General features: G+C 40.6%; 1 protein-coding gene across 2 annotated transcripts in view; it reads left to right on the top strand.

Moving 5' to 3' along the window:
* The window catches only part of RASGEF1A (RasGEF domain family member 1A), a 38,672-nt gene extending 17,430 nt beyond the window's left edge, over window positions 1-21,242 (top strand). The window contains exons 4-13 of one of the 2 annotated variants that reach the window (XM_075000078.1): window positions 2,260-2,397; window positions 6,888-7,109; window positions 7,701-7,775; window positions 9,680-9,772; window positions 11,617-11,719; window positions 12,011-12,090; window positions 13,546-13,737; window positions 17,544-17,667; window positions 18,061-18,133; window positions 19,591-21,242. In XM_075000078.1, the coding sequence (XP_074856179.1) occupies window positions 2,260-2,397; window positions 6,888-7,109; window positions 7,701-7,775; window positions 9,680-9,772; window positions 11,617-11,719; window positions 12,011-12,090; window positions 13,546-13,737; window positions 17,544-17,667; window positions 18,061-18,133; window positions 19,591-19,594 (1,104 nt within the window). In that variant the 3' untranslated portion in view covers window positions 19,595-21,242. Of the gene's footprint in view, window positions 1-2,259; window positions 2,398-6,887; window positions 7,110-7,700; window positions 7,776-9,679; window positions 9,773-11,616; window positions 11,720-12,010; window positions 12,091-13,545; window positions 13,738-17,543; window positions 17,668-18,060; window positions 18,134-19,124 lie in introns of both variants that reach the window. The other variant, XM_075000077.1, reaches the window with a different exon arrangement.
* Window positions 21,243-22,302: the final 1,060 nt, after the last annotated feature.

Below are 22,302 nucleotides of genomic sequence, written 5' to 3'. Positions count from 1 at the left end.
TGGGTTTATGTAGGGACCAAAGATGGGTCATGCAGTGATAGAGCTTGGAAGTGTGGATTGTCATATGTTCTGGGAGCTGAAGTTTTCAGGGAGACAAAGCAAAGGTTCCGTTAAGGCCCAAAAACCAAATTGTTGGGGAATGAAGGAAAACTGGAATTTCTCAAAACAAGCTGGCGTTCAGAGAACATTCTCCAGATGCCATTCAGAGTCCATGGGTGACTCTTAGATGAGATTCCATTCATCTTTGCCCAGAAAGACCAACAGGATTCCAACGGGATTAAAATACAACTAGAAACACTACACACAGTTCACATTTCTGTAGAAGCCAATAGCCCTGCCCCACTCTGTACAATTCTTTTTGTGGCTCATATCCAGAGCATCCAAATCCTGCAAAGTTTTATTTTGAACTAGAGCAGCCATTGTTAATTCTTCTACTGATTGCATGGCAGCAAAGCAGTTAGAGGTTAATAAAAACAACTGGTTTATTCAACTAAAAATGTCTCAGACCGGGGATTTTGCTCATTTCTCTGAGCCTGATGTTGGGGACAGAATTCCCCAGGTTCTCACAAAACATCCCCTTTTCCCTTTGCAAGGAAACCCACTTGGTTCCTCTGCTGACCCTTGAACATGCTAGTGGACTTTTTGTGACTTTCAGGATGCGGGAGGGGAAATCACAGAGGGGAGTACCCTAACCAGTGCTGAGGAAGAACTGCTCTTTGCATAGTGGAACTTCTTCAGTGACGCAGCCAGGCTGGTAAACAGAAGAAAAAACTTCCTCTTGATTCTCTCAGACCTAAGCTTCTTTTACAAGCTAACAAGTCTTGTAACCAAAGTTAAATATAAACCAGACTAAAATTAGAAACTATTCCTTCTTACAGTCAAAAGTCAAATTCCTGTTTTAGAGCATATGCCCACAATGATTTATGCTGCTTGGCAGGAGCAGGTTACACAGACTGGCAGAATTTAAGCCTACAAGGAAATACTGAATTAAATCATTCCCCTGCCTTATGACCACCCAGTAGATCATTTGTGATTCACCGCATATTGGCTCCTCCACACAATTCAGCATGTCTTCCTTGTGCGTACCTTTACCACAGCCCACTGTAAAATGTAATTTGCCATGTCCTGTGCAGATTCAGCTCAAACATATGTTGAGCTGAATCAGGACCCTCAGTGCTGGTCTTTTTTGGACAATATACAACTGGACATATAAAGGGCCCTCTTCCCAATTAGCTCAGCATGGCCAGTTTGGAGAGTAATTATTGAGTGGGGCAGGTTTTCCATTAAAACTCACTCCAAATCTTATAGCCTCTGAGGGATGTGGTTATGTCTAGCTGCCAAGCTTCCGTTGGGAGCCCAGAGGTCTCCCAACAGAAGTCTGCCCTCTGCCAACATCCAAGTCATCTTCGTTCCATGAGGAAGAAGGGAAGTATTGCAGAAGGGCTCTTCCTGACATGTAGATGGGCCAAGTGTTGGGAAAGCCTCTCCCCACATAGCTTCAATTTACTAATACAGCCTACTTTCACTACCAAACCAGGATTAATTAGCATCCAAATCAGATCCACTCGATAGCACATCAGCAGCATAGGACACTAGAGAACTCTCTTGTCAGATAACAGAGCTGATGAGCTTACTTTCCATGATGGCTTTTGGAGCAAGAGCCAACATTTTATTTCCAAAGTTACTTTTGATTTAGATGTAATGCTAAGTTCATACAATCTCTTTTGCAAGATTTATTTCTTTGACCAGCTGTTTCAAACAGAGCACAATTGGAGAGTCCTGATTAAACAAGTTCTATGTAAGGAAAAAATTCTTTATGAGCACTTCAAGAGAAAGATACATGGTTAGGACACTGCGGTTGTGTGTACATTTAAATTAAGACCCTAAGGTATTTCCTCAAGTCCTCCGTTGGTATAAAATCAGCCAGGTACTGATTAACTTCAACTGAACTAAGTACTTGTACAATATTGTTATCTCCCTAGCTACTAATGACTGACTAGCTTTAAAATATCTGAAAAGTTTTTTGTTTACAGCCAGTTTCAATGGAGTTGGGCCAACTTACGTCAGCTGAGAAGTGCTCTCTGTGTGAGTTAATCAATAGTTTAACAGACGCCTATTTCAGTAAATGCACACACCTGCTACAGATACAATTATGGTTGATTGTGGCTATGTGGTACACTTTCTTTGAGCAAGCATTCACTCACCTTCAAAGCAATGAGTCATCAGATCAGTAATCAGCCCATCTCTACTCCTCTCTAGGCAAAGCTAAAATCCTTTGCTGCCAAGATCATTCAGCTGCTGAAAGAATGGACAGAAACATTCCCCTATGACTTCCAGGATGAGAAATCTATGAAGGAGCTGAAGGAGATTGCTCACAGGATCACACAATGCGACGAGGTATGGTGGAACACAACCATATGTGCAAGAGCAGCTTCACAGTGCAATTCATTTTCATATTTTCTCCTCAACCTTTGTGCACATCTCCTAACTAGGTTAGAGTACAGATTGAACCTCTCTAGCCTGGCACACTTGGGGCCTGACCAGTGCTGAACTAAAGAATTTGCCAAACCATGGGGAAGGCCAGTATTATCTACCAGCATTGCCAACACTTCCACCGCTTACTGGGCTCTTAGAAGACATTCAGGGTAAATTACAGCTAAATAGCAGCACAGAACACGGAAAGCCAGAACTGATGTCTGGAAATAAACTTCATGGGACCATGGGAAACTTGGACAAACTCATGATAACTGGTCATCTAGCTAACTAAAATAATGTCGGATTATGGATATTGCTGAAAGAGAGTGAGCCAGATTAGAAATGTTCATCCTTTAGCAGTTGCTGAGCTGTCAGTGCAACTGCTGTATATGTGCTGGAAGGGGGAACTTAGCAAAGACTGCTCGTATCTTGCTTAGTCTTGGGGTGATGAAAGCACCTGCTGATGGTATGGGAGGTAAAAGGAGGAAGAAAGAAAAATGTTTTAAGGAATAATACAATTCCAACACAAAGCACATATTATGCCTCACCCACAGTGTCCAATTCATATATAATATAACTTTTAAAAAAAATCTAACTCTACTGTACAATAGCTTGCTTTAGTCCTAAATGCCTCTGGACCAGTCTACTTGATAACTATGATGACCACCATAACAAGAGTACCACGTAGCTCAGTATTACTAATGCAAAGAAAAGTCTTTAAGATGGCCTCTACCCATTCAACCCTGGTCCAGTTAAAAATCTGAACAGTTATGAGTTTTCAGATCAAGACAGGAGGATAAAAACTATCCTCCACAGCAACCTGCCAAGTTAGGTAGATCACAATTGGCTAAGATTAGCCTTGGACAATCGTATTAGGGAACCGTTAGGAAGCTGGCTTGGCAAAAGAAGTCACCACAAAAATGGAATAAGAAAGAGGGATGGGGTGAGGGGAGTACGCTGACAAAATGGAATGTACAAGAAACAGGTCAAGAGAGCCGAATGTAAAAATATTATTTAATGTTTTTGATCCAGATGCTCTGAAGATCTTTTTAAAGATTAGTTTCTCCAGCTTTTTGTGACCACACGATTATCTATGTGCTTTGTTTGATTTAAGAGAAGGATGAAGAGTAACAGGTTTGACAGCATTGTAGGCGGCGACAATAAGATATTATACAGTTAGCTGTTACAGCTATTGCAAAGAAGTTACCCCGGTATCACTGAGTCAAGGGTAATGTTTACCTGTGTGCTATTAAGAAAATAGGTTAAAGAGAGAGAGGATTACGATAGCCCTTCTGTGGTCTTTATAAAGGAGGCCGGAAGGAAACAATTGACAGGGATTCTGCCAAAATATGGGACTTTTTTTTTTTTTTTTTTTTTTTGAACATTTTCCATTTTGATGCAGTAAATTCAGGCTTTTACCATTGTGATGGGAACATTTCAAATCTCTGTTATTGGGCACAAGAGGAAATACTCTGACTCTATACGGCTGAATTAACTGTCAGTTGAGAGAAATATCAGACTTTATGGAATGACAGAGAGCACTGGCTGCCGAGGTTCCTTGTGACCTCCGTTTATTATGGCATTGTAGCATTTATCCTTTTAACAAAGCTACATGCCAAGTTCTCCGGCTGTGAAGAGTTAGGCTGTGTCTGACCTTTAGAAATGTAATTTGACACTAACAAATAGCAAACGGCTCCCAGCTTCATTGTTTGTTCCCTGTTCTTTTATGTTGTAGTAAATTACTTAGCCAGTCTAAAGCAAAGTTGTCAGGGTTTTGGTCTGGTTTTTCTTTTTACTTTTCACCTTTTTTGGCTTCCCTGCTTTACTTGACCAGGAAGATACAACAGTAAGCATTAATAGAAAAAGATGTAAAGCAGTCATGCCAATGTTGACAGTGTAAGTAGCTTGGAGACACATGGACAGCATAACAGGTATTTGAAGCTGAATGAGCAAATATTTAGGGCAGATTTGATCCCAGCACCTAGCTGGGCAAAACGCATGTATAAGCAATACTCGAGTGCCAACAAGCCTGACACGCAAAGAGCACTAAAGAGTATCAGGGGAGATCAAGCTAGCGGACACGCCTCCACAAAAGCAGCTGCCAGTTCTTCCAAGGTTCAAGACCAAGTGTTTCAGTTCAGGCTTGAGCAACAGCCCCGCACACAGAGCCAAACGTTACTGTTTATCCAGCCAGAACAAGTCGGGTGTATTCACTGACTCATGAGAGCCAACTTCTGTAGAGGTACAAGTACTTTTAGCAGGCAAGATATTTTTGGTTCTCATTTTCAGTGCTGGGAGAAATATAGCATGCAAGACAATGAAAAAACAGTGAAGCTCAGAGAGACACTCAAAAACTGAAGTGTTCTTAGACTCTCATGACAGTAATAAATTCACGGAGTCATGCATACAGTAGCCAACTCACAAGTTTGATCCATTTCAATTATTTTGGCCACAATCACATAAACATCCAAGCACCCCACCATGCTCGCTTTCTTCTACATATAATTTTTCCTCCCTTATCTTGCAAAATACAGAATCCATTGCTGGGAGGGGTATTCTTCCCTCATCTACATAGAGACAACTTAGCCATCACTATTGAAATCAACAGATTTGCAGTCTAAAACCCAGTGTAACTCAAAGTAGAAATAGAAATCTTAAAGACACTCCCACAAACGTGTAGGCACTTGTAGCATAATAGCAGTAATAGCTCCAGACAGCTGCTGCTGAACAATAATCCAGTTGCCTCATCAAGATAAACTATGCTGCCTTCAGCTTCTTATTTGACTCCGCTTGGGAACCAGATTATTGCCTTGTAAAGCAACATTACGACACCATTAATACTTAATTATAGCAAGCTACAGACAAGTTTCTTTGATAGCCACCATCTTTCACATCTGCTACATAGTTTTCAGTCATCACTGCACATTGGTGGCGTCCTTAAATATTCCCAGACTCAGTGCTCCTCGCTGGAGTGCATCCAGTTGACTCTGAATGCAGAAACCATAACAGCAACAACATTTACCCTTAAAACATCACCTTAGTTCAAAGGGTTTGATGCATGGAAACCCAGGAGAGAGAGAAATCACAAAGGGAGAGGAAAAGACACAAGAAAGGTGGGTAATTAATTTGGCAGCTGAAAGAGAGGGCATCAAAGCACTTGATAGGAACATGGGGGTTTAGCAGTTGGGTATTCAGAGGGGCAGAGGAGGATACAGCAGTTGGGAAGGGATTGGATTAAGCCTCTTGAGGAAATGTTGTGCAGAAGTCTACATGACACCAAGACTTAAAATGCTTGTTGGAAAACAGCTGGAAGATGAATGTCATTGCTGGCAAAACAAACTTACTCTTGTCAAGGAAGATATTAAATCAATTGTGCTAAGGATTAACACCAAAAGTCTATTTTTTCCCAACAGAAACGAGGGGATTATATGCAGAGGTGGAAGGAACATTTCATGGAGATCACTGTGCTCCTTAGTAGGGAAGGATAGGAAAAACACACACACACACACACACACACACGAGTAATTTGAACTATCCCAAATGCTAGCTCCATGATAATTTAGAACAAAAATCCCAACATGTACATCTCTTCCTTCTCCAACTGGACTCATGAAGGACCATCGTGGTTATTCATCCCCATGCTCGAATGTTCATCAGAAGCTGGAGATGAACAAATGAGCCACAGCAGAAGGCTCAGCTTGCACAACTTGCCAGTTAGTTATAAAATGCAATATAAGTGCATGTATATTTATGGAGTAAGTAGTAGAAATATAGTCAGTGAAACCGTTTGAATCCACATTCTCCCCTCAGGTCATTTCTTATACATCTGTTCTGGAGAATTCAAGACGCAGGCATCCTTGTTGGCTAAGTGCACTGTGGAGATTTAGGGCCTTGTCTTCAGGATGCGCAACCAACCACTATAAAAGGCAGATTGCTGAGCTAGAACATGTCACCAGTGAGATTTAGCATGGGAATTCCCAGGACCCTGTTCAAGCCAGCAGACCATGTAGCATGACTAAGGAGCAAGCTCCTACACAGAAAGAGACCAGAAGCCTTGCAAAGGCAAAAGACTCCCAGCTCTCAATACACCTGCTTCTGAATGACTGACCCAGTCACTCATAACGTGAGCTCTGAGCCAGGAAAAAGAAAAAAGGCTGCAATGGCTCCTAGCCTATTGAAAGCAAAATGGGAAGGAGGGAATGTTACTGTGCAAATCTACACAGCTATTTAGAGCATGCTACGGTGGGCTTATTTGCCACATGAACAACAGCACTGATAACAGGTTAGAAGACGCAAGATGCTAAGCGGCATGATTATCCAATCAGAAATCCTTTTTGATACAAATCCCATATTTCCACTCACACTACAAAGTAAAGGGTCTACTAATCAACCTCTGTCATTTTTACGCTCAGGAAAATGGAACTGTGAAGAAGATAATTAGTCAGATGACGCAGACTCTACTGATGACCCTCTCAGCAAGGAGTCAGTACCAGGAGATAAAAGAGAAATTCAGGCAACCTGTTACTGATAAAGGAACCATCCTTAAAAACAAGCCCCAGTCCACCCAGAAGGACATACTGAGCATATGTTGTGACCCTCTGATCCTGGCACAGCAGCTAACTCATATTGAGCTGGTGAGATTTGGACTTCAATGTTTTAGTCCTTTTGGTTTTCCATTTACTGCATGTTAACGTGAGACTTCAAGAGGAACAAGATCAGGCCTTTTATGTAAGTAAAGTGCTTCAATCGAACAGAGGGGAGGTGAGGAACATGTGAGAATAAGCAGTAAATCTGTGAAGAAGGAAAGAAAGATTAGATAATTAATTCAGGGGTTAAGAGGCAGACACCACAAACCTTGGGTCTAGTCTTTAAAAGCCAGGGTCAGCTCTATAGCCAAGGCGCTGTGAAGGTAACCTTACAATATTTGACCCCTCCTTCCAGGTCCACTGACAAAGAATGGAGGGAGAAAAGAGCTGGCAGCTATGGCAGAGGTTCTGGGAAAAGTGAGAGGGCTAATGCTCTGAACATCAGGATCTCAGAAGAGCAGAAGTAGAGCAAGTTAACTCATTGTTAGTGCCTAAGTTCAATCAGGATAATTAAAGAGAAGTTTTTAGGTGATGGTGCTATGAGGGCCTCTCTGATTATGCCTTAGGTCCCTTTGTCATGCTTTCCTGTTTATATTGGACATTGTACCTTGACAATTTCTACTCTCCCCCTCAACGCAGGAGAGGGTGAGCAACATTTATGCAGAAGATTTGATGCAGATTGTGAGCCACATGGATTCTCTGGATAATCACAAGGTGAGCATGGGCAAGGAAAGGGGAACAGCAAGGGTAAAGAGCTCAAGCAATTCCAGTGTCTGTATAACAGATTAATGAAAGGCTGTGGAGGTAGCAGCACTCAGCAGCAGCTCTGTTACTACAGTATTAGTCTGTTTGACTCAGCGGTATTGAAACTGACTGGGTTTCCATATACAAATCTCTCTCTCAGACCCAAGGTCACACATTATGATGGTTGTTCTTTGGTCTTACCAAACAAGTACTGAGTTACTCCCGTCACTATAAGAGCTCAGAAAACCATTCCAACTTTAGCCTGATTGCTCCCTCATGCTTCTTCAAGCTCTAGGCCAGTTAAATGTGATGCTGTTGATTAAGAGTTCCCAGATGCTAGACTTAATTCACACTACTTCCCACTGTTGATCTAAAACATGCAACTTTCAGCTACGTGGATAGCGCAACTGAAGTACATATACTTACTACAGTGTCTTCCATGTAGTAAGGGTGGCGGGGGCTGCTCTCCTATTGATGTCGCTTACTCTTCTCATTCCATGGAGTACTGGAGTTGATGGGAGAGCACACAGAATCTGATTTAGCACATCTAAGCAGACACGATAAATTGGCCGCTGGTGGATTGATCACTGCAGCATTGCTCAACTATGTAATTAAGATAAGCCTGTGCAATCTTAGCATGTGTCTGAAGGGTTAACACAAGTTAATACAGAAGCAGGCTTGTAGAGGAAGAAGGAATAACTACATACATTTTGAACAGGAAATACATAGTTATTCACTCTTTTAAGAAAGGCTATCAGCTTTCCTGGATCAGCACCAAGCAGGTTTTTTCCATTACACCTCAATTAGTCCATGTCTACACTAGCCCCAAACTTCAAAATGGCCATGTAAATTCCTGTGAGCAGATGGGAATAAGGGGACTTCAAAGTAGGAGGGGTCCTTTCAAAAAGGAGCCCTGTTGGGACGAGCTGCGCGGCGGTGAGCCGCGTCAATTTCGAAGTGCCGCAGCCACTCGCATGCTAATGAGGCGCTGAATATGTATTTCAGTTCTTCATTAGTAAACTTTGAAATGGCCATTTACATGGCCATATCGAAGTTTGGGGCTAGTGTAGACATAGCCTTAGAGTTGGTGTTGGAGGGAAAAAAAAACAAACAATACATCTTCTCTTAACTCATAAAAGCACTGTTCAAAAGGACACCACAACCTAAGTCAACAGCATTGGGTTTGCAGATTCTAACTGTGGGTTCATGTTACCTTTTGCCCTTGGGGAAGCGGGGAACCTTACAGCTAAAGAGTGAAAACATTTGAACCAGCTCCTCTCATATTTTATGCTGCTTGAACATGAGGCTGTTCAGAAACTTGGAAAGCACAATGTTGGAGATGGCAATTGCACCTTCCTTTTCCCCTGGTCCATCAATAGCAGATGTGATATAAGAACAAGAACCAAGGAAATGTGCTGATACATTAACATGATAGATACCCTCTACAGAATAAGTAGAAATAATCACAGAAGTAAATAGCAATTGAAGCATCATTTCTCATTACCTAACCAAGGAGCACTAGAAAAGTTGACAGTATACTTTCCCAGGCAATATTTTTTCTTAACTTTCTACAGCTCAATCTATCAAATGTACTGTGTTAAATGAAAGAGAGAAAATGAATGCACGTCTTTGGGGGTAAAGTTTAGGAAAATGGGAGTAATCTATAAACCTTGATTTCTTTCCTCACACAACCCACATGTGGGTGGGAAGGAACTTTGAGAATATCTGCATCCCAATTTGCTCTCAATCTGGAGCTGATCAGTTGGGTTGCCTCACTACCTGATACAAGTTTGTAGCTAATATGGCAGGATACATCTACAGTAACCTTAATCTGGATTTTGTGTGGGATTAACATACAGCCTCTTCTCTTTCAGTGCCGGGGCGATGTTACCAAAACATACACCTTGGAGGCTTATGACAACTGGTTCAATTGCCTCAGCATGCTGGTGGCTACAGAGATTTGTAGGGTAGGTACCGATGGAAAGGAGGTTCTTGCCTTTAAGGGACAAACCGCACTTCTGTGATTTTGTGCATATGGGCCACGATCCTGCAGAGATGAAAGCAAATTCACATTTGTGTGCACTTGAGTAGTTCCATCGATGCATAAAGTTGTGTCTATGCCTAAGTATTTTACAATTTCAGAGCCACTTGGGTTATATTTTGGCATAGCTTCCATATTTATGCTAATTACACCCCCTGACAGGGAGAGTCCATAAAGTTGGAAACAGGGCAGTTTGGTCTCCATGCCCATTCAGTCTACAGCCCTCTGCAGAGACTGGCTACTGAGCTGCCAGTCATGGACTCTTGAAATCTCATTTGTTATCACAGGCCCCTTGAGCAACTGTTCTCCTGGATACTCCATTACAAAAACCCCTCCCAGATTACCGGGCAAAGCCAACACATTCTTTTAAAGCAACCAAAACAAAGTTCTTTGTCTCCAGGCTGAAGATCATGCCAAGCCAGTGACTACTGAACTCTTTTCTTTTGGCATGAGATATCGACAGGAGAACAGCTCCATAACCAAGCATATCCTATTTCAAAGTAGTTCCCTGCTGAAGACGAACGCTGCAAACAATACAGGACCACATGTGTACTGACCAGGCCAGCAGTACTGGTCATTTTGAAGGAGAGAGGGTTTAATAAATGAATTCAAGCCAATGTGAACAAAGCATTATTTATTACGACTAATAGGCCAGCCATTGGTAAAGCATAACCAACATGCATCACTGCATCTGATGGGAAGAAAATGAAGAGGCAATACAAATAACTAGCTTCCTCCATTAGCATCTTTGGAGTAAAGGGAAGTTATTTACATTCTCTCCTTTAGTGTCATCAAGAAATTCAGGTTAAATCTCCTCAGTAAAAGACATAAAACTACACACTCCACACTTAAGGCTTGAAAAACACTCTTTCCCCTGCCCTTTTTCATTTTACCCCAGAATTGAGACCAACAGCTCCTCTAGGAAACAAGCTTGGCTTTCTTTTCTTTGACATTAGAATTGTTTGTTTTTCCTTAGCATTCTGATGGCAGCCTCTCTCTCTTCCCTCCTCCCCCAACCCCCCACGTACAAGGAAATTACTTAAAACAAGCCTGGCTTGTGTCTATGCTATTCCCTAAGCCATTATCTTACATTAGGGATGTTAAAGAGCAAGTCATTTGGTAACCAAGTAAGTGCCAAAATTTCTGACAGTTAGTTAGTTAACCGCCTCCTGCCCAGCTGCTCAGCATTTGAAAGACTGAGTCATCATGCAGGCTAGCTCAGCATCTGGCCCTGCCAGGCTCTTCCCTGTCAGAGAGATGGCAGGAGAGGAAGAACCCAATCCCCATGCTGGGACAGAAGCTGAGCCAGTTTGTGTGATGGCTCAGCCTTTTAAATGCAGAGTGGCAGCAGGAAGGAAAACTGCCTGACCCCAGCAAAATCAAAGACAGAGGCTGAGCCAGTCACTCCCTATTTTCTCGGGGGTGGGAGGCTGAGAGTAACTGGAACACTAACTCATAAGCAGACACATATTGGTTAGTTGTATAACCGGATACTCTATTCCATCCCTACCTGAAATATGAACAAGTAATTCCACTTCCCTTCAAGTGAGCAAGGGTTTGGTAAGACCCCCAAATCCAGTGCCTTTAAAAAAAAAAAAAAAAAAAAAAAAAGAGGATGTGGGCCATACCCTTAAGGCTGCCTCATAAGAGGTCTCGTGAGGAGACAGCCCACAGAGACACCAATTTCAATAGCCCACTGTGATTGCCACTGAGCAATGACACATACTGTACATCTTCCCTTTCCTCTCAAAGGCATGTTCTTGGTTTCAGGTTGTGAAGAAAAAACAGCGGACGAGAATAGTGGAATTTTTTATTGACGTAGCAAGAGAGTGCTTCAACATCGGAAACTTCAACTCAATGATGGCCATTATCTGTGAGTATCCCCAGCACAGCTAGTGGCCTGTAGTGATCACTGCCACAGTCAATAGCCTAAGCAATATAAGCATGGTCACACATTCTCCAGCTTCACTGACTCTTTCTGCAGGTGTGGTATCATGCCCCCATGGCAAATTAATGCAGTGGGTGTTCACTGGAAGTCTCAGCTGTGAAGATGAAGTATGCCTTCCAGAGAATAAAATGCACACGCAAATGCAAATGTAACAGTGTAAAAATAGCACACTCCTTGAACTTAGTTTTATTTGTGTGTCTCTTCCTTTTCTTTCAGCTGGCATGAACCTGAGTCCTGTAGCACGGCTAAAGAAAACCTGGTCCAAGGTCAAAACGGCCAAATTTGATGTTTTAGAGGTATGTATAAGTGACATGCTGTTTAATAGAACTCAGTTACAGGTGCCTCAGGCATAGCCATGCATTCTAATAATTTGGGGTTGGTTGAAACCATTTCTCTTGACTTCAAGTGCTCTCTCTGCCATGGATAAAACATTGGTATAGATTTTCTTCTTTTTAAATTCCTTTAGACCACACTTTTCTAACCATGAAATTAATTCTCAACCCAAAGACATTACTAGGCATTTCCTTTTAACAAAACAAAAAGCAGTCCAGTAGCATTTAAAGACTACCAAAATAATTTATTAGGTGATGAGCTTTCGTTTGACAGACCCACTTCTTCAGATCATAGCCATACCAGAAGAGACTCAATATTCTGTTCTCAATTCTCAGAATATTCAAGTGGGTCTGTCCCACGAAAGTTCATCACCTAATAAATTATTTTGGTAGTCTTTAAAGTGCTACTGGACTGCTTTTTGGTTTGATAATATATAGACTACCATGGCTTTCTCGCTGTTCCTTTTAACTGCGAGCATTTCACTAGATCTAAAGAGTTTTGTTTTCTCCTGATTGCTAATTAAAGTACTCCATCTAGTGGAAATCTGGAATCAAAATATTTTCCCTAAGTAACTCCTCAAACCACGAAATCAACAGGCGTATAGAAATGTAATACAAAGACTACAGCTATACCAGTGTTACTATGTTCAATGGAACACTGGCATTCCATGGACAACTCACAGGTGTGCCATGAGCATCTGACGCTTTTTGATATCATACATTAGTTGTATATATTTTATTATTAAACCAGATACAATGGTACTTTTTCATTGCTATGATAACTGATAAAATTACTTCATTTTGTTCTTGCTGTATATATTGCTGTTTGTCAGACAAAAAAAATCAAAATCCAATTTTTGAAGAAAATTTGCATAGGTGTTCTACATAAAATTATTGTTTAATGTTTCGTGGTCTCAGAAAGTTTAAGAAACACTGACCTACACTATCGCAGAAAGTCACCCTAAGCTACATGACTCCAGCTAAGTGAATAACATAGCTGGAGTTGACATATCTTAGGTCACAGCTCCCCTTACTCTTTTTTTGTCTAGGGTACATGGGTCTACTGCAGATAGTTCTGCAGTTGATTTGGTGGGTTTTAACAGACCTATTAAACTGACAACTAATCATCTGTCCAGATTGTAATGTACACATAGGCTTTTAGAAAATCAAATTTGCTTTGAATATTCCCTAAACCACCAAAAGATGTTTACTACATGTAATAGCAGTTGAGTACCCTGCAGCCAAAACACCCACTAGGGAAACCTTAGATCCAAACCACATGCATTGACTAGGCCTGTCTTGTCCTGAAAGAAGTAAAGAAAGGCAGAAGTTACTTTGTTTTCTCAGAAGATGATCTTATTATACAATCATTGGATTATGTATCTGAGAAACATAATAATAGTGCATTATTTAAAACAGCATCACATGGACCCATCTAGCAACTTTTGTAATTACCGGACAGCCCTGCAAGGAGCAGCACAAAGATCTCAGACTGCCAACAGCAATCGAGAAAAAATTGTCATCCCCGTTTTCAACCTCTTCATTAAAGATATCTATTTTCTGCATAAGATACACCCAAACCGCCTGCCCAATGGACAGATAAATTTCAAGGTAAGTCTGTAATTATAGAAGCAGCACAATCAAATGTATATTCCCAAATATTTGTAAATAAGAGAATTCTTAGAGCCCAATACAAGTGTGTCTCATAAATGGTTCAGCCTGCTGTAACGTATACAAAGAGGCAAGTGGTTTTTTGGAAGGACAGTGAACTTTAGATATTTAACTCCTACAGGTTGAACCTCTCTAGTCTGCCACCCTTGGAATCTGTCCAGTGCTGAATAAGAGAATTTGGTGAACCAAACATGTCCAGCAGCATGTTTAGTACTTCCACTGCTTACTGAGCTCTTAGAAGATATTTAAGAGTAAATCAGAGCAAAATAGCAGCACAGAACACAGAGCCAGGACTCGTGGCTGTAAACAAACTTTATGGGACCACAGGAAACTTAGTGCCATCCATGATGAGTGGACATTTGGCTAACTAAAATCATGCTGGACAACACGCTGCTGGACTAAAGAGGTTCAGTTTGTATAAGTATAAATGCACTGGAAAGCATTCACTGTACTCAGTACCTCTAGATGACATACACACAGAGAAAATTACCTATAATGCAAAAATTTAATTCATCTAGGTTAACTGATCATTCCAATACAATTGAAAACTCTAGTAATACCATATTTGAAAGCTGTGTATAAGAGGGTAAGCAAAAACGCAAGAAAATGTAGAAAGTAGATGAACAGGTTGACTGTAATCAACTGGCTTTGTTAACAAAACTGAAACATGATGCAAATAAAACTGAAAGACAATATTTCAGCCAAGAAAAAGAGGGAAAAGTTGGGTAGAATTCAATAATAATTAATAATTAAGACAGCAGAAGTTGTGAAAACATAAAGAATACCTTCAAGGTTAAAGAAGCCATGCTGAATTGTAAAGAGTAGATGTGACAGAAAAAGTTACTTTTTATTTCATTCTTCTGGAAGGAAAAACACGGAAGTTCATGGCAAAAAGGAGGGATTTTTCCAGAATAGGACAAGAAAAGTACTTGGCTGATAACAGAAGACTAGTTGGCACTCGGTTAAATCTAGAGATCCTGCTTGCAGCAAGTTCACACCAAGGGCTTGTCTTCATGGTGCAGCACTGAGCAGTCGAGTGGTTTCCTTTCTAACCGGATCTACACAGGCTAGTTTAGTGCACTTTAGAAATCCAACCTGTCTAATGTGCACAGCTTCCCATGTAGGCAAGAATTATGTTACTGAATGAAGTTTATTTTCCACTGAATAAGATAACGTTGAAAATGAGAGATTCATCTAGAATGACATGGTTCCTCCTCAGATGCCAAGAGAAGTACCCACACTCTAACAGATCTATCTTTTGAGGGTATCAGAAATAGGAGAAGTACCCAATATATAAAGGTTATAAGAGTGAATGTTATACCTAAAGGTATGACTAAATCTAAGTGAGGCTGGTGCAACATAGGTCTACCTAGCTTATCTTCAGCAATGGAGCAAATGGAAAAAAAAACACCACTAAACTACACTATGAAAGAGGGTCAGCGTGGAGAACTGAAGATGGACTGCAGAGATTTAAGGAAACAAAATTGTAGGTCTCAAAAGCAGAGCACAAAACACTCAGTTGTACAAATTCAGTAGCCAACAATTGGAGCTGCTGTCCTGAGTAGCCACATGCTGCTACTGCCTAATGATATTTAGCAGGACTTTAAGGACACATCTATACTTACCGGAATGCACTGGATGGAGGCTTTATTTAGCATACCTAGTGTACCCACACTAAATTGAATGATCAAGGTGCTGCCATTGACACTAGTACCCGTTGCAAAACCTGAGGAGGAAAGGAGGTCCATGGTAGAGTTTTTCCCCATCAACCTCCCACTATGGTGACAGCAGGAAAAATCAGTTTAAGTTAAGTTGACTCCAGCTACACAGTTCTCATAGCAGGAGATCCAGATCATAAAATCTTTCCCCCCACCCCCCCCACACACACTCTAGCTGTATGTGGAGGATGTGTGAGGGCACATTTGGAATTTCTAAGCATGTTTTGGAAGACTGTTCAGGAAACAGGTTGCTACCAAGGAAGAATTGCGAGAGACAGCCTGAACCATTTAAAGAACTTTAAAAAAAAAAAAAAAAAAAGCTACCACCACTCAGGCTATCTTGCAACAGCAGTAGGTGATATTAAGGCATTCAGAACCCTGAGAGGATTGTGTGGGGGTGGTGAAGGATAGTAGTTACAACACTGTTTTAATGTCTGTCAAATGTCAGGTCCAGATTCTAACGAACAGAAGCTCAGTAAATGTCAGTGCCTCTAGGAATTTGCTTTTTTAAAGAGAACAGCTAGGTGTGTGGGAAAGACGACAGCAGCCCAAAGTAGCAGCTGTGGTAAATAGCTGTAAATGGACTCTGGCAATTTCAGAGCAGTGTCCTAAAGCAAACAAGGGCTTGAACTGGGAGCTCCCATGTTGTCCTGCACCAATGAAGGATTAAACAGGGAAGTATGGATTGAGAGAAAGGACAGAGCAGGGCACAGAGCTGTCTCTAGAACTCCTGCCTTTAGAAACCCCACACTAATGTCTACAATTCCTACTTTGGACTGTTATAAAAAGCCATAAAACATGTTCTCTAACCACAGTTGTTCCAGAGCTATAGCCCAATACACTCCTTTTGAGAATTATTTGATGCCTAAGTCCTCATTTCATCTGCACAGCAAACATGAAGAATAAATCTTAATACAGGTATCTAGGAATAGCAATTATTTTCTCTCCTTGACATTCAAGTATTTAATGTAGCCAAGATGGAAATACAGAATTTATTTTGACTATAGACCTGGGGCCTTTTAATCGAAGTCAATTAGAAAGCTACAATTGAGCTCAACAACCTCAGACTCCTCAAATCCTACTTAGTACTTCAATCTGTTGCTATGAGATATTTTTAATCTACATTTGATTTAATTTGGGACAGACTTGGATTCTCTCCCTGTTTGACTGAATAATAACTGCAAATATATTGTGATATTCTGTAACTATTCCTAGGAACACAACTTTAAGAAAAACCCACACCACCATATTCATACCAACAAATATGAGAAATGGTGATGCTGAAATATTGGAGTGAAAATGACTGTACGTTACATAAATTACATATTGCTCATGCAGCTCCTTAAACTTAAGGCGGGGGGGCGCTTTCAAATTAACTAAAACACGTCCCTTTCCCTGAAGAGTGTACATTTAGGGCTTTGAAACATTTAGGCACAGTTTTTACTAAATTAACATCTTTATGGAAGTGTCTGCTTGCCTCAAATTTTCTATTGGAAAATTAACCTCATGCCAACTTTTTGGCAAACAGTCAACATTTTCCACTGAATTATGACAAAAACAATCCTAGTCCCTACCCTCCCCCCCACACACACACTTTCTGCAAATAAAATAAAGCAAAAACATTTTGTGACTAGCTCCAGGTATGGCACAATGGAGAGAACACACAACCCCAAACAAGAAATGGGTCACTGATTCTAAGGGAAGGTGAGGAAACAAAAAATGAAGGCTGAGAGTGGACAATGGGACACAGAAGAGGAGGGAAATCTCTGTTGCTTGTCAAATGGAGACAGACTGTACCTAGAGGACCTCATGGGAGCTGGTTTGAAGGTAGATGTGAGAGACGGTTGAAAGGAACAGTAAGAAGAAACATTAGGGAATGAGAAGGTGGAATAGAGGCACGTGAGCATGCATCAGTCAGGGCAAGAATGAGAGGTCTTGAACCTGAGCCCAGGTTAGAGAGAGTGATTAAATTTGATAAAGAAACCAAAGACATTTATTTAATGGTATGTTCTTTATTGCCTTATGCAGAAATTTTGGGAAATTTCAAGACAAATTCATGATTTCATACAATGGAAACAAGTAGAATGTCCTTTTGAGAAAGACAAGAAGATCCAGAGTTATCTGCTCACAGCACCTATTTATAGTGAAGAAGGTAAAAAGCTCTCAATCTTTTATTTCAGTTTTGGAAGACCTTTCCTTCTGCTGTTGCACAGTCATGGGATAAGCACAGCAAAAGGACAAATAAAAGAATTTGTAAACATGAATAAATAAATAAATAAATAAATAAATAAATAAAATGTAATAACGCCATTCTATCTTCCTGGCATGGCTCTCCAAGGCACATTAGAAAAAGGATTATGGCAGTCTAAACAATTTTGTATTGCCACTCCCCACATTTTAAAGTCTCCAGGAGAGGAGTCTTGAACTGACATGGAGAGTACAGTAATCTGGTATCTACCAGTATCATTTCTTTGATCAATGATACTTGAAGAAAAGGGAAACTGAACAGATCCATTTTTGACCACTCATTTGTTTTATTATCCAGCTCTGTTTATAGCTTCCTTTGAAAGCGAAGGTCCAGAAAATCACATGGAAAAAGACAGCTGGAAGACACTCAGGTATAAAAACATTTTCAGAATTCTAGTCCCTTTCTGTGTCTATGCATAATCTCTTTGAGCCATACTCACTTTGTGTACTTGGCATGTACACAGCCAGATCTGAATGCTTTACGTATGGTGCGGATTGATGCATAGCTTTGATGTTCCCCCCTTCGTGTCCATACAAAGAGAAGTAACCGATTTAATCAGCTGTGCACACCACACACTGAAATTAAAATTTAGGCCCCAAGATGATTTGCAAGTTATTTCCAGCCTCCAATTATCTAATTTTGACACCACACTTATAGTCGAAGAGACCTAGAAGAAGGTGGGTGATGGTATAACGGGGTGTTATTTCTGAGAGTTACATTATGGTTGCAATGATGGCTTGAGACATTATGCTAGGGAAATGCAGAGGAAGGCCTAACGTTACCAGGAACGCCGAAAGAAGCCTGCTCAAGAGCAGGGATTGGTATACATGTCCAGGAGGTTTAGGCTGCACTAAACCCAGCACTACCTTCCAAGCACTAGCCAGTGTGTTGGGGAGGACGTAGTAGTGTCTAAACCCAACCATCCTTTAGGGCATCCGGAACTGTTGACAGTGCAAGAGCCAAACCCTTTCTGTACAGCTACCCAGGGCTGGTCCGGACAGGAAGTGGACTCAAGCTCAGGCATTAGGAGAGAGTGCTAGAAGCAACCATTATATTTCTAGATCTGTTCTACTGTCCACTGAAGCTCCACAATTCCATTAACATTAGACTGCATATTCACCATTTTGATCAGAGAGGGGGAAAGTTTTAAAGCCAGATCATCAACTGGTGTAAATCAACATCTCTCCTGACTGCAGCTGAATTATGCCAGTTTAGACCAGCTGAGGGTCTGGCTCTTGAAGAAAGAGCTATGACACTAAAAACAAGGAATCTCCATTGTCTGGAAAAAAGAATGCCTCTTTCATTGTAGTGGAAAGAAGAACTGCTATAATACCTGTGATTTTTTTCTCTCTCATTTCTAGGACAACTCTGCTTAATAGGGCCTGAGATTTTTGGATCTGACCTGCAGAATTTAAAGCACACAGGAAGAACTTTGTTTTTCAATAGTGAATGTCTTAGGTTGAGATAAACAAGACCTCACTGGCTGAGGTCTGTTTTGTATATACAGCACCTTTTATGAAATTAAAATGTGGTAACTATTTCACATCAACCTTAAGGCACTTAAAAGTGAAGGATTTGGGGGTTTATTTTAAAAACAGAAGGGCAGGGCCCTATTCTCAGAGATGAAATTTATCACAGGAGATGGTGAGGGGTCTTAGTCTAATGACATCCTAATCTTTTTTATTTTGATTACTTCCACCTTAAAAAAAACAAAAAAAACAAACAGCCAACACACAAACACCAAATACTACCAACAACACTGCACAGGTTCAATACCATTAGCTCCCCATCCTATGAAAACTGACACATCTCCTTAACTTTAAGCAGGTGAGGAGTGGAAGGGAAGGAAGGAAGGAAGAAAGAGTCCCATTCAAATCCCTGGCACAACTCGCGTGCTCAAGTCAAGGAGGTGCATCAGTACCTGCAGGACCAGGGCCTTAGACATCCGCAGTAAGCTTGTTCCTCTCTCACATCGGAGAGTAGTGCCTTACAAGGTACTGAAATTGTCCAGTGTACCTTCTACGACTCTGGGCTGGAAGCAGGCCAAAATAAAAATAGGGATGCCTAAAAACCAGCTACAATGTACTTTGTAAATAAACTGGAAGATACAGCACATGAACTAGAGTATGCCTGCCTACAACAATGAAGGTGCAGCAAAACCTATTTTTGTTACATGCTTTGAAGAGAAGAAATGGGATGACTTGTTTTTTTCCCCCCTCCCTAAATATTAACACTTCTGGAAACTATTGGTTGAGCTCTGGCTGCAGAATATTTGTCTTTATCAGGGACTTTTTTTTAAAAATAAATAAAGGATGTAGAATCTAGATAATCACTACAAGATGGATCTAATGTGTCTTTTGGAAAAACAAATCAAAAACAAAATACCAATTTAAAAATGAGCAGAGGAGGGCCACTTGAATGGGAAGGTTTTGAGACTGAAGCTTATGGGAATGAGTCATACCACTCTCACTAAAATTTGGCCCTGGATTCCTTTGAAAATGCTAGCCTGAACTGGCACACACTCAGTTAAAACTAAGACAGGATCTATGGCATCAGCTTATTCTGGCATATATTCAAACTGCTATAACAAACCTTCACCAAAGCTCATTGCAGTTAACGGAAAAACATCCACTGGCCCTGAATGAGGACTTTAAACCACAAGTCAGTGTCTAAAGTCGGGATGACTTCTAAACCAATTATACTTCCAGTTTCTCATTGCTCCTTTTAACTGTTCTTGATTTCAGGGTAATTTGGCTATGATAACCAGCATCTCTAAGCAGCTATTACGCTTCAGGCTATCCATTTTCAGAAAAAAATTATATGCTATTTATATGTTTCCTTCTTCCCTGGTCCTACAATTTCTGAACTGGTGGGGAGACCAAACAAAAAAATGGCCTCAGGTGGGTCGTATTTCAGATTCGTTTTGTTTACTGAACGTACAATTACCTTGGCTCTCCTTCCAAACACTTGCTCTCTTAGGGCTGGATATTTATCTAGGTGATGAGAACTTCCAGAGAGTTGCATTAGAAAGGATTGTTTCACTGTCATCAGGAGTTTCAATGCCTTCATCTGTCAGGACATTAACCAGTGTCTAGCTGATGGGGTTGAAAAGAAGTATGATTTATGAACAAGTTGGTGCTGTAATTGCCCATGCAGGGGGCAGGTATCTTCCTCTCACGTATCTTGTGCCAACCTATGTTGGAGACCGATTGCTGGACTAACTGGAACAAGAGCTGGCCTGCGAAAGCAATTTCTCCATTCCAATCCTGAAAACACTTCCTACTGAATGCTTACAACCTTAAGTAGTCCTATTGTTTTCATACAGTATTTGCATTTACCCACAGTAAGCGTTTGCATTGTTGAGCCCTTGATCAGTTTCCAGCAAGAGACATTTCTTTTAGTAACGGAGAGATAGCCATGCTAATCTATATACTATCAAAACAAAAAAGTCCAGTAAACTTTAAAGACTAACAAAATAATTTATTAGGTGATGAGCTTTTGTGGGACAGACCCGCCTCTTCAGAACATAGGCATACCAGAACAGACTCTATGTTCTGGTATGGCTATGGTCTGAAAAAGTGGGTCTGTCCCACAAAAGCTCATCACCTAATAAATTATTTTGTTAGTCTTTAAAGTGCTACTGGACTGCTTTTTTGTTTTGATCATTTCTCTTAGGTATTTTTTCTTGTGAAAAGTAAACCACCATATGGGGACAGGGGATGCAGAGAGAAGGAATCGACTTTTTGCTGTTTCTATAGAACTGAGATCAAAGAGCAACAAACGAGTTAATCAGATTGTTTGTTGAATGGCATCTATTTAAAGCGGATGGAGGAATTACAAAGGCTAGCTATGAACACCAACAGCCCAGGACAGAGAGAGAGAGAGAGAGGATAGCTCTGTTTCTTGTGACCTGCTGCTATTTTTCCTGTGCTGAAGAACTGATGATTTTCAGCCCTGGGGTAGAGTAAGAATATTTATACTGTATTATTACAGTGTTTTTGCACTTTCAGAGATGTTCTAGTTAGTGATATAGTCAGACACTATAAAAGGGATTGTATATCAGCTTTCTTTATGTAATGGAAATTTAAAAAGGGATGCTCAAAATTTAAGAAAATATATATTTGAAATGCAATTTTAGAACACTTTGTGTATGTGCATTAAAAAGCTTTTACATAAATATGCACTTCACTGGTCATCAGTCCTAGTATATACTTGAAATCAGTGTAGTGTCTACATGGTTTATTTTTATTTTATTCTTTTTCAATTTGATACATTCCTTAAATATTGTGTTCTGCTATTCAGAGCTGTGTTGCTACATATAAAGCTGTACCATAAAGCAGGATATTCTGTGTTTGATTGGATGTGCTTGCATTAATAAAAACCAAGTTGCTGCAACCATGTTAAATGTTATCAGTGGTTATTTTTTGCTTGCAAGATGATAAAATAAAGTTGCAGATTGAGGGCTCCAGGAGGTGATTCAATGTTGGAAGGTAGTGTAGGAGTTTGGGGGAGGGTTTGTTTTTTTTTTCCCCAGGGAAG

This window comes from Carettochelys insculpta, chromosome 7 (assembly GCF_033958435.1).
Source record: "Carettochelys insculpta isolate YL-2023 chromosome 7, ASM3395843v1, whole genome shotgun sequence".
Lineage (NCBI taxonomy): Eukaryota > Metazoa > Chordata > Testudines > Carettochelyidae > Carettochelys > Carettochelys insculpta.
Note: the sequence above shows the minus strand (reverse complement) of the source record. Positions and strands in the feature narration are given on the sequence as shown.